Source organism: Mytilus trossulus, chromosome 7 (assembly GCF_036588685.1).
Source record: "Mytilus trossulus isolate FHL-02 chromosome 7, PNRI_Mtr1.1.1.hap1, whole genome shotgun sequence".
NCBI lineage: Eukaryota > Metazoa > Mollusca > Bivalvia > Mytilida > Mytilidae > Mytilus > Mytilus trossulus.
In genome coordinates this window covers 15,813,130-15,826,813 of record NC_086379.1, presented here as the reverse complement: position 1 = coordinate 15,826,813, position 13,684 = coordinate 15,813,130, and the positions used below count along the sequence as shown (strand labels likewise).

General features: G+C 30.0%; 1 protein-coding gene across 1 annotated transcript; it reads left to right on the top strand.

The window, feature by feature from the left end:
• The first annotated feature begins 3,305 nt into the window (after nt 1-3,305).
• On the top strand, nt 3,306-10,010 carry LOC134726196 (uncharacterized). The gene is made up of 5 exons (XM_063590596.1): nt 3,306-3,403; nt 5,226-5,351; nt 8,355-8,468; nt 9,582-9,692; nt 9,994-10,010. Exons 1-5 carry the CDS (start codon nt 3,346-3,348, stop codon nt 10,008-10,010), a joined length of 426 nt encoding a protein of 141 aa, XP_063446666.1. The 5' UTR covers nt 3,306-3,345.
• Nucleotides 10,011-13,684: the final 3,674 nt, after the last annotated feature.

Here is a 13,684-nt window from a genome sequence, read left to right as displayed (position 1 = left end):
TGTAGTTATTTGATAAATATTCTATATTCGTTTGAGTTTCCGAATTAGAATTTAAGACACTTGTGTTTCTCCTGGTTCGTATATTTCAGATGTCAATATCAAAATATCAGCGACATATAGTCAATATCGACAAATTATATATATAAAAAAAAAAAAAAATATACAGAACTCTGAGAAAAATTCAAAAAGTAAAAGTCCCTATTCAAATGGCGAAATCGAATGCTCAAGCACATCAAACGAATATTGGATAACAACAGTAGTATTCCTGGCTTGGTAAAGGCATTGTCTTATGTAGAAAATGATGGATAAACCTGGTTTGAAAGCTAGCTAAACCTCTCACGTGTATGACAGTCACATAAAATTGCATTATAGCCTAACAGTAAAAGTAAATTTCATAACGGCAAATAAAAGAATGCTTTATTAAGATGATATTAACAATTGTCTAAAGAAACTCCGACTCATATGACAAAGAAGAAAAGATCGCCAAGGAGAGACACACAGTTCGCTGAAATAGGAATGCCGACAGTTTGTTGAAAAAATCTACCTTTACTAGTAACAAAATTCGCCATATTGTATCCCAACTGTCTATCTGCTTCAGTAACATGTATAGACCATTTAGTTTCTCCTGGTTCGTCGTTTAAGATGTCGAAATTTCCCTTATGCTATCTAAAAACGTTTTGAATGATTTGTGTTTCTATTCCCTCAATTAAATGTAAAGATAAGAAGATCTTTTACAGATGAACGCATGTTTATGAGTCCCAAAATAACTTTTAAGAGATGTTAAGCAGATAAGATGTTAACTTAATCAGCGGTAATACCCCTACTTGTACTCTTAAATTGTACTGTCTAGTTAATTTGACCTGTTGATAATATTTGTAATGTTTTTTTGTTATTTAATTTTTACTTATTCAGGGTTATATCTGGGTTATATACCAGCTTTGATAAGTGTTTGGTATAAGTTGAATTTTTCACTACTTCGTACTATGAACATCAAAACTATTTATTTTGTAAAAAAATTTCCTTTCTCTATCTGCTTACCCTTCCGGAGCACCTGAGATCACCCTTAGTTTTTGGTGGGGTTCGCGTTGTTTATTCTTTAGTTTTCTATGTTGGGTTATGTGTACTATTGTTTGTCTGATTGTCCTTTTCAGTTTTAGCCATGGATTTTCGATTTCTGAGTTTGACTGTCCCTTTGGTATCTTTCATCCCTCTTTTAAACTATATACCTAACAACACAATTATTTTCGTTTACCTGTGTATACTATTATTGTATATGTCGGATTTTCTGTAGTTTTTCTGAAACTGTTTAACATTTCACAGCGGTGAAATACTGTTACTTTGATTATTTATCCTTTATATCTTATTTTATTGATTTTTTATTCACATTGTACAATATATCTGATGTATTCGTTCAGTGTATGTTCACTGGTGTTAATAAGTCTTTTGATTGATATGTTATTTGCTGTTGGAAAAATGGCACCAAAAAACTGTTATATAATTGAAACACGTAGGAATATTTACCTCTACTAGGCATTTTTAACGACCATATAAGGCCATGAGGAAGTATAGATTAAACCCATAACCATTTTTAATTTGCTATTTTTATATGGAAATATTCTACAAAATTTGTTTTTGTTTGTTTCTAATAACCATGAAATTTTAGAATAATTGTCATAAAAACTATTTCATCGGATGATAACATGTTTGGTTATTTGTAATGAAGTATTAAATGGTAAGATTTTTTTTTAACTTTTATTTCCTGTTGAACTTATTAATGCAAATGGTTTTTGCTTTTAATATGTAAGATTTTAGAATAAATGGTTATCACTTTGATCTGAAGTATATATAGCAATAGACCATTTAAAATCGAAATGTAGGAATACGAATATATCAAGCAAATACATAAAAAACCCAGACTCGTTTCAATTGTAATAACAACGGTTCCAAATTTATCAACAGATGTGCATTTTGATTTAATGTGTCTTCAATAATGATCAAGGCCAATATTTTTGAAAACTAAATCACTAGTACTTTGAAGAGCAAATCAAACGATACATGAAATTATTAAAGAATGGCCAAATCCAAACAAGAAATCAGAGATTTGTAAAGTGGGGGGGGGGGGAATATTTCTTAATTTCAAATGAGTTTCCAAATGTAACCGTTAGGACAAACCAAGGACCACCATATATTCCATCACAATAAGTACAATTGATATATATATATATATATTAAACAGATTAAAATATCCTTCTAGACCCGAAGAAAAAAATGACAAAAATAGTGGAGATACTGATATTTTGAGAAACGTACTTTTATTCAGTCAGATGGACACGTAAGACGCAACAATTAAATGAAACAAATAAACGTTTTTTTCACATAATGGTATGCAAACGATGGCTTGCCTCTGAATTTTTAAAATAGTTTTTTTTCACACATGAATATATCTTATATCAGATACACCATAAATTAACACCACTATTCTAGTGTATGTGAATTTGAACATGAAAAAGTACACAACTAATTTTACTATGATATGAAAAGACACCCATTCATTGCATCCAAAAAGGCCGTTAAAATCATAGCATAGGTTTGTAAAAATTACGGCAATAATCACGGTAATCAAACATTACCACAAATAACATGAGATATAACATATGAAAATATTTTAAAAAAACCCTAAATAATATAAATAAGTTTTCCAGATGTAGTCGTCATTTAGACAGAAATCCAAGAACATAATAAATACAATAATCAAATTTGATATTTAGCTTAATTCTAAAACGTAGACATGATTATAAAATTGCTATATGCATAAAAAAAAATATTTAGACAGAGTGGGTATTGGTTTCCGTTTTGAAAATTGATTAACTCTAATATATATATATATAATTACAATTTACATCAATATTTCCTTCCGCATGAGACCTAGTACTTCATGATGGTTTTACTACCTACGCTTTGTGTTTTGTCATTTGATTTTGCCATGTGATTAAAATTATTATGGACTTTTTATGATATAATATCATGTGATTTAGTTGCATTTTGACAATATGATCAATAGATATAGGAAGATGTGGTGTGAGTGCCAATGAGACAACTCTCCATCCAAATAACAATTTAAAAATTAAACCATTATAGGTTAAAGTACGGCCTTAAACACGGAGCCTTGGCTCACACCGAACAACAAGCTATAAAGGGCCCCAAAATTACTAGTGTAAAACCATTCAAACGGGAAAACCAACGGTCTAATCTATATAAACAAAACGAGAAACGAGAAACACGTATATATTACATAAATCGTCATTTATAGTTATTTATTCTTGTAGGTCTATCCTTTGGAGTACTATGAATAGTCTTTCCTTAGTTGTCCTTGTCCACGTATTAACTGGAATTCACGGAGAAGGTAAGTGACTGGACTATAAAAATATTTCAAACATTAAACGTGCATGACTGCTATGAAACCAATATTGCCTAATTACTTATCATGTCAACCGTGGATGAAATTAACACATAAAAAAACCAGAAAATATCTTTTAAAATCAATCATAGATAACAGAAGTGTGATAATATGTTAGGTGACATATTGAAAACCCCAGAAATTTGAAAATGCTGCTACAGGCATAAAAACGTTACATTAATAAAACACATGTAAAATGTTTACCTTCCGAGGAAATCACATTCTAAACAAGAATATTTTAATGTAAGTGTTCAGTAATTGAAGGAAAAACTGCTTTGAATATATATATATACATACTAGAACACACACGCGAAATCGCGGGCATAGACAGCTTGTGAACTGTTGCAGGATTCTTTTGTAAAAAATATTATGTATGGAGAATTCCATAAAAGGTATCAAAAGCCCTCTCCCTTTTTCCAAAGTCCGAAATTTGTTTCCTTTCTGTTAAATTCAATTATTTTCCTTTCTGGCCTCAGACCACAAATATTGTTTTCTTTTGAGAGCCTTATTAACTTTGCAATGGAAGGATATGAATCTTGTATAAATGACTATACGACCGACTTAGGCTTATTTGAGAGGTGGTAGGAGGGGACCCAATTCCGAAATTCCGGGCTTAAAAACATGAAATCGCGATATGCAAAATTTAAAAGAATTAATATCACGAAATCCCGAAATTGAAAATATCTTTCCGGATCCCGTGAGGATCAAGCCCCTAATCCCGAGCTTAAAAACACCCGATGCCAAATTCCTGAAAAAAGGTCTTGCCTCCCTCTAATCTCTACCCTACATTCTTTTTTGCCAAATCACTACTTTCACTTTCAACATTTTTTATGCCCCATTTATGGGCATTATGTTTTCTAGTCTGTGCATCCGTGTGTTTATTCGCTCGTTCGTCCGTCCGTCTGTCGCGCTTCAAATTAAAGTTTTTTGTCCAGGTAGTTTTAGAAGTTGAACTTCAATCACCTCGAAACTTAGTAAATATAGTGCTCGGCGATGTGGCATCCGTGTACTATAGGCACATACTTGTTTCCACAGGTTTTGCTTATTTCAATATATATGCAACTACTATGACTACTTAAATAGTAAACATTTCAACAGTAGACAGAATACAAAGTCTCTATCATACGATTGGTTTTACTTGTGCATGTTTCAAACCGGAAGTAGTTGTGTTTCTTGCGATCTAAACACCATAATATGGTGAACGCATTTATTGGCTTATTTATTTCTTTATCTATCATACTATTGGTTGCACTTGTGCATGTTTCAAACCGGAAGTCTTATCTATAACTAAAAGTCAGTCTGATGAAGGAATCAATATCGGGACTCCTTTTTTGTCGTTTTACTCCAAAAATAACTCAATCTGAATAATCATAAGAATGTATGACAAATGCGACTATGCATGTTACCTATAGAACACAGAGGCATGGTGATTAATTTATCGTGGAAGGAAGAGAAGCGACACACAAAATGAGATCTTCTCGTTTAATAGTATAGATGGAATAACAATTTGAAAAAAGTTAAGAAAATTTCAAGATTATTTTCTTCCCAGTTGTCCTGAAATAAATATCTACTGCAATTCTTGACCTATAAGGTACTCATATGAAAAATCATAGTTCGGTTCGTTTTGTCTTTGGATTAATTTTGTTTTACAAATGGATTCATACTTAAACAAATTAGGCATTTTATTGGGTTGATTTACAATAATGAGTTACCTGGAACTGAATTGAGATAATAGTCTTTATACTTTTGATTTTTTAAATAAAATTAGGAAGAGGACAAAACAGTAGGGAATGCATACCAGATTTTGGAGTCGATACGTTATTTACATGTCTTCACAAACAATACCATGAAGAAAATGGCTGTATCGAAACTGTAAAGATAGAGATTCAAAGAGGTAAGCTTAAAATTAATAGTTGTTTGATATAACAACCATGCGTATATTGAAGAAATTACTTTTTTCTTGATCCATCAACATTTGATCATATACTGTAAATTCAGAAATTATAGCAACGATTTTATCATTACGAAAAAAGTGTCAGAGTTATCATCGCAATGATTTAAACTCGCATTTTGAATTGTTTGCATAAAAATTAAATAAGATTTTTTTCTCAATATCGAATACCGTCAATGTTTTTTTTGGATGACAAGTTTGAAACAACATTACAAACTTTACATGTTTTAATTTGTATCTAGGATACAATGAAAGCGTATACTTCGAATCGTCAAGTATTTATAACGTAAAGCTTTACTTTCGATATAATGTTGGTGACGGGTTTACTGATGGTTTTACGGATGGTTCAACTGATGGTTTAACTTTCCCTTTTTCGTCATGCTTTTATAAAGCTTGATTTTTGCCGAAACTTAAACAAAAGGAGTTTCCAGCAAGCTCTCAAAAATTATATTTTGAACACATGTTCGGAAATACGTCAACATTGTTAAAATTCCCCTAATGTAGTAATTTAATTTTTTTTAGATTAAAGTACACACATGAAACTGATGCTATTTTTTTCAAATATCAACAGACTTTTAGACAATGACCTTGTGTAAAAAAAATATTTCAGGCTTACTTATTTGTATTTGTATTGATATAAATATTAGTTCAGGTCGAAGACACATTTTATTTAAGTGTTCTGGATTAAAGTCCACACAGAAAAACAAATATTTGTTAACTAAGAGCATCCTAGATATTTAGACCTCTCTAATGGTATCATATTTCACAAGGAAAATAGGAATTAATAAAAAAGAAAATGCTATAAAATACCACACCAATCACATACAACCAACACTAAAACAAAAGACGCATAAACAAAGACAACACATAAAACATTACCAGGGTAATATTGCTACGTACTGGGACAGCGTATGATCTGATTCCTACAAACCACTTATTTGGCTCAATTAGGCCGTGTGTCGTAAAAGTAAAACACTGTAATATAAACCTGCATTTGAAATACTTTGTGGTATAAAACTTACTTTGAATCTTAGTAATTTAAAAGATGGTGATTGTGTCAAAGACACAACAACCCGACAAAAGAGCAGAAAACAGCCAATGGGTCTTCAACACAGCGATAAATTCCGCACTCGGAGGCGGAATGCAACAGCCCCTAAAATAAAATGTGTGCATTTTCAGTAAAAATGGACGTCAAACTGAACTATAAACTTAAATCAAACAGACTAACAAATGACAGAGGCTCCTTAACTACCTGAGGAAAAAGGTATAATCACAAAACTACTGAACTCCAAGAAAAATTCGAAAACAAAGTCTGTAATCAAATGACAAAATCATAAGCCCAAACACACATCAAACGAATGGATAACATCTCTTATATTCCTGATTTGGTGCAGGCGTTTTCTTAAAAAACAAAGTTTTAAAGCTAGCTAGCAATATTATAGAATTGACTTATATGCGACTGTCATATAAGTGAAATGTTTTATTAGCCCCCAAACCAGGTTTTTATTCACTATTTTGTACATAAAGAAGAACAGATATATAGTAGGTCTTTTCCATTTGTTTAAAGTGCTTGGGCTTTTGATTTTCCAATTGATAAGGAACGTTAAGTTTTGATTTTCCTTGGTTTTTCGTAATCTTATTTCTAACTGCCATTATTGGAAACATACTTTTGATATTTTTGTTTTTGTTGTTAATAAATAACATAGGTATTTCGATAATATGGTCCCAATTTTCTTCAAAAAATAAACCTTAAGGTAGCACAATACAAAGATTTTTTTAGTTCCAATCACCAATCTTTAAAATGCTGTAACTTTTTTATGAATGCATAGAAAATAATAAAAGAGTTAATTTATATATAGATAGATAAAAGATTAATCTATTAAATGGTTGCAATATATTTAATATGAAAATATTATGTAATCAATTATTATGTAATTAGTGTCAAAATCTGAGTCAGTTCATTTGAATGAATTAAGCTATATCATCTCTTTAACTATACAGAAAATCTTAACGAAATCTTAATAAACACGTCATGGGCTTCAAAAGGATGTATCAAATTGTCCTTATGGTATTCCATTCTCTCATAAATCTCTAATAAGTGTAAACATCCTAACCACATAAAAGAAGATAGCATTATATTACGTGTAAAATTTGTTCTATACGTTCTATCTGAAATATGAGACACATGTTTATAGATAATGGCCATAGGAACAACGTATAATAAGATCAACCCACTAGGGAAACCTTTGCAGAAACTTATTTCATTTGAAAGTGAAAATTTTGTGAAAAATATTTTAGACACAGTTAACATTATAATTGGTTACATAATTGTTGCATAATGCTAACATTGCATTAATTTGAAAAAGTAATCTGTTAGTTTGTCTAAAACTACAGCTTTTATAAATTTTCAAACATTATTAAGAAAGTTACAGCATTTTAAAACTTGGGTGTAGGAGTTATAAAATCTTTGTATTGTACTACCTTAAATAGATTTGGCTATTATTCTTGGTTTCTTTGGTCATAGTCATACATGTATTGTTTTTGTAATGTGTTTATGAATTTATACGTTCTTGATTTTCAAATATTTGGCATATCAAATGTTCCGTGCTTGTGAAATTAAATACAAACAAGCGCTTAAAACGCATAAGATTAACAGAGTCAATCTTTTTTTAAAGCTTCAATTGTTTGCATGACGGTTATATTTTCAACTGGTAATTTTTAATTTTCAACTAATGAAACAGATCAACTGTTACAAAAAGTGATGACCGATGGTAATACTGTTACGTTTATTGCTATTTATGCATGTTCAAGCTTGCAAACCATTTGAAATAAAATGTGATTTCGAAAGGTTGTGAACAAATTTCATAAAAAGTGAAAGTCTAAAATAGTTTGCTTTATGAGTCACATCAATCGAATTTTCATTTCATATGAATTCGTCATATCCAGTAATGTATACAAACTTGACTGATGATTGCTTGGTGAACATATGTACAAAAAGTTATAAAAAAACCAACAATTGTTCAAAAGAAGACTGCAGAAAACTATTGTCCCTTTCCATAGGTAAGTTTACATAATATTGTTCAAGTTGGTACCAAATGTAACTTGCTTAAAAGACGACAGGCGGATAAGAGGGGAAACTGACAAGTACTTTCTGGCCATTTATTTGTTAATTGAATATGGACAAAAAAAATTAGCTTTGATTTGCTTATCACTTTTCATGTAATTGTATGACCACCAATACAAAGCAAACATAGGTATAAACGTAATATACTTTCTGTCAAATGTCATTACAGCTGCTAGGGGAAAATACCACATTCGGCGTGATCAGAAGAAAAAGGATAATGGGGAAAAAAAGGACGAAGTACCAAAACAGAAAACAAGTAATAATGATTGAAAAAGTTGCAATGATAAAACGAAGGGTCATAGAAAGATCACATATTTTGATAGTTAAGGAATATCGATTATAAAGGGTGATATAATCGGTTCAAATAAAGTTGAGAACTTGTGCTTACTTTTTTAAGTCTGGCAAAACATTAATTATTAGTTGGCATTGTATTTTGAACTAGATTTCATTATCGTTCAGCTTCACAACTAACTTAGGTTTGATTAGAGTGCTTACAACCACAATTTTTCCATCTTTATATTTGATTGTTCAAAGCCAGGAACAACAAATGGAAGATTTTAACGACCATGACTGGCTATTTAGCCCTTGCACGGTCGGCTTAAAAGTCCGGTACCTGTAGTCGAGGGATTTTAATAGTCCTGTTAAGTTAACGTTACATTTAACATTTTTTTTATGAGCCATTTTGTTATCGCCGAGCCTATTTATAGCTAGTTATACAGTCTAAGTTTAACTCCTTGTTGTAATAAGTAAGGTTACATACATGTATATTTGTTTCAGTAAAGGGAAATACTATTTTAGTTCAACTCTTTTATTTGAGATTCTCAAAACTCCAATGATAACACAGATAGTGATACAGAAGTTGAAAACCAGGAAAGGAAAGAGACAAAAATGGAGAAATGAATGAAAATACAGAGAGAACGATAGAAAACGTAATATAATGAAAACGAATGCATTATAATAATATAGTATGTTCTTTAAATGTTTCTATATTCATATACCATATATCAGCTGTTTGGGAATACGCAGTAAATCTCTATTATTTTTTGTAGGTTCATTTAACTGTGATGATGGTACAAGCAGAATTACAAAAGATGAAAATGGTAGTAAGAAGAGAGAAGAAAATGGAGGAATTATTGAAAGAAAAGATGACATAAAACAAGGTAATATAAAGAAACTGAATTCATATCTATCGTATGGTACTCATATTCATGGGTTCCGTTGGGTACACGAATTGAGATGCTTTGAGAAATGCTTTATATTCTGGTATGAAGAATTTGCCAACACCCCAAAACTTACTATTTGTGAGGTTGCAAGATGTTCTCTCTGTATGCCCAGACTGTTAAAAACGAATTAAGCAATAAAGATTGTCTGTTCATTGCACGTTCATATGGGACGTCACTGAAAAAAAGTGATATATAATCTACTGTTAATTATCTCTTTATAACATATTATAAATTTCAGCTACAGTAGTTTACTAATGTTCAATAAACGTAAATATTTTATAACAAAACAAAATAGCAAACACGAAGTTAAGGAATAAAATGATCACAAAGAGGTATGCAGGAAAATTATCTGCGATGAATGCATCACAGCATATGACAGCGAAAACAAAGTTTCCTAATTAGTAGAGAAAAATAATCGCTACAAATTAACCTTTGTATTTTCATTGAAAATTGCAATTGCCGAGGTTAAAAATTAAAATATTTTTTTGTTCCTGCATTAAAAAACTCAATTTAAATGAATCAATCGCCTTACATAAATCAGGTTTTAACCATTGCATGAAAACATGGTGTATACTTAATTTTACTATTATATAAAATATATAAAAATATATTATCTATTTGAGAATTAGCAGTTAATATCTTTTAGTTCTTGTAGATTCTCAAAATTCCAATTATAACATAGACGATGATAACAAAGAAAGGAAAAGAAACGAAAATACAGAAGGAAATTATAAGAACGGAGACAGAAAAAACTATAGAAAGGGTAATATAAAGAAAATGAATACATATTAAAAATATAGTTTGTTATTTAAAAGGTAAACGTGAGAAAAAAAACAGCAACCTAACACCACAACAAATTAAATACCAGAAATAACTGTAATGTATAAATGTGGTCTTTGAAAATTGACCAGTTTTTGTACCATGACCTAGCTTTGAACGCGCCTAAACAAGATAAGTTTGAAACTGTGAAGGATTTGTTATTACTACCACTAACACGATAGTTATAGTGTCCGGCTAGGATCGTGTTTTTTTTCGAGTGAATCGAACCATTTCATTTATTATAGTTTGAGCTTTATTGAGCGAACAAAACATTCGATAAGGGCAATCAATTTCTAATTCATAATTATGATAGTTTTACATGACTACCCAACTTATAAGAAATACTATTATATGTTTTAATCAACAAAGAAGCACAATTTCCTTGTATTTATCCAAAACAATCAGTGTTTATTATTGTCCTGGCTTTTTTAAAAGCAACTGCGAAATCATCCGTGTTTTTTAACTAATGGTAGAAAAAAAGAAGGTATTCTTGACTTGAACAAATGACTTTGTTCTAGTTTATACCTGTAATTAAGTGAAGGATAACATATGGATAATATCATATATTCTAAACAAATCACCAAAACATATATACTACGATGATCAAAATTTTTTTTTTTATAATTTTCTGCACACGAAATGTACATCGTCGGAATCCATGAAGGTTATAAATGATCTACTGAATAGCCTATATATATGCTGCAATATCGTCTTATGATGTTTGATAAGAAAATCAAATTAAGTCAGAAAAATGCTATGGACTTTAAAAATATTCCACCTAATGAGGTCTACCCCTGCCCGTACAATCAAATTCATTAATAACAAAAACAAAACAAAACATACACACACTAAATCTGACCAGTTTGATTTCAATTGAAAATAACATTTGAATTTAATTTTATAATTGCATTGTTAACAATGTAATGATCAATTCATCAACTGAACACACTATAAGTACGTACGTCACAACCCAAATTATCTATGCTTGCATAACACTACAAACTGCTCAGAGTCTGAAGTGACCAGTTTTTGTGCTCGACCAGTAAAATCGAGCACACATTTTACTCAACTAGTCTCAACATTGTCTCGACTGGACTTAACTGTACTTAAGTGTACTTGACTAGGTCTCGACTTTACTTAATTAGTCTGAAATGGTTTTGACCAAGGCTTGACCTGTCTCGACCTGTTTTGACTAGTCTCGACTCAGTCTGAACCAGTCTCGACCTGCCTCGACTAGTCTTGACCTTCAAATTTAGTTTTGACTGGTATAAAGAAGCGCATCTAACTAAATTAAATATTGATCTTACAAAATTCACGCTTATTTGGTAGTTTGATTACTGGCAGTGAAATAAAAAAAAATATTTTACAATAAGGTAAAAATAAAAATTATTATATAAATTCAGATAGGCATCTTTAAATTTTCTAATAACTTTTTCAAATCAACTTGGATTTTCATCAAACTATGCAGCTATCTTAGATATATATCAAGCTTACTGAATCCCATTTCATTTACTTTTTTGTTGTATTGCTGTAAAATTAAAGAATTAAAGTCATCTTGGTAAAAAAAAGCTAGGATTTGCAATTTGGACAAAATAGAGATAAGGCATCTTTAATTTTTTTAATAACTTTTTCAAAATCACTTGGATTTTCATCAAACTATGCAGCTATCTCAGATATATCAAGCTTACTGAATCCAATTTCATTTACTTTTTTTTTGTATTGCTGTAAAATTTAAGAATTAAAGAAATGTTGGTAAAAAAGCTAGGATTTGCAATTTGGACAAAATAGAGATAGGCATCTTTAATTTTTTTAATTACTTTTTCAAATCAACTTGGATTGTTATCAAACTATGCAGCTATCTTAGATATATATCAAGCTTACTGAATCCCATTTCATTTACTCTTTTATTGTATTGCTGAAAAATTTAAGAATTAATGAAATGTTGGTAAAAAAAGCTACAATTTGCAATTTCAGACAAAATAGAGATAGTACACTTTAAATTTTCTAAGAACTTTTTCAAAATCACTTGGATTTTCATCAAACTATGCAGCTATCTTAGATATATTTTAAGCTTATTGAATCCCATATCATTTACTTTTTTGTTGTATTGCTGTAAAATTTAAGAATTAAAGTCATCTCGGTAAAAAAAGCTAGGATTTGCAATTTGGACAAAATAGAGATATGCATCTTTAATTTTTTTAATAACTTTTTCAAATCAACTTGGATTGTCATCAAACTATGCAGCTATCTTAGATATATATCAAGCTTACTGAATCCTATTTCTTTTACTTTTTTATTGTATTGCTGTAAAATTTAAGAATTAAAGAAATGTTGGTAAAAAAAGCTAGGATTTGCAATTCGGACAAAATAGAGATAGTACACTTTAAATTTTCTAATAACTTTTTCAAATCAACTTGGATTTTCATCAAACTATGCAGCTCTCTCAGATATATATCAAGCTTACTGAATCCCAGGTTATTTTGTTTTTTGTTGAATTGCTGTCAAATTTAAGAATTTTATTAATCTAGGTCAAGAAAGATAGAATTTGCAGTTCAAACAAAATAAAGATATAATAGTACACTTTAATTTTTTTAATATTTTTTTCAAGTCAACTTGGATTTATTCAAACTATATAGCTACCTTGTTGATGTATTAATTTTACTGAATCCCAGGTTGTTATTTAGTTTGGTGTATTGCTGTCCAATTTAAGAATTAATTTAATCTGGGTAAAAAAAACTAGGATTTGCAGTTTTGACAAAATAGAGATAGTACACTTTAAACTTGTTAATAACTTTTTCAAATCAACTTGGATTTTATTCAATCTATATAGCTACCTTGGTGATGTATCAGTCTTACTGAAACATAGGTTGTTATTTAGTTTGGTGTATTTCTGTCAAATTTAAGAATTTAATTAGTCTACATGTAGGTCAAAAAGCTACAATATTAGATATATATCTTTCCTCATAATTTTGGAAAAAGTATATATAAATTAGTTATATAATTCCTTTAATGCTTTATTCCTTTTGATATATCAGAGACATATAATTATATGTCTCTGGATATATATATATATCCTATAAATATATCGGGATAAAACGGGAAAAAGCTGA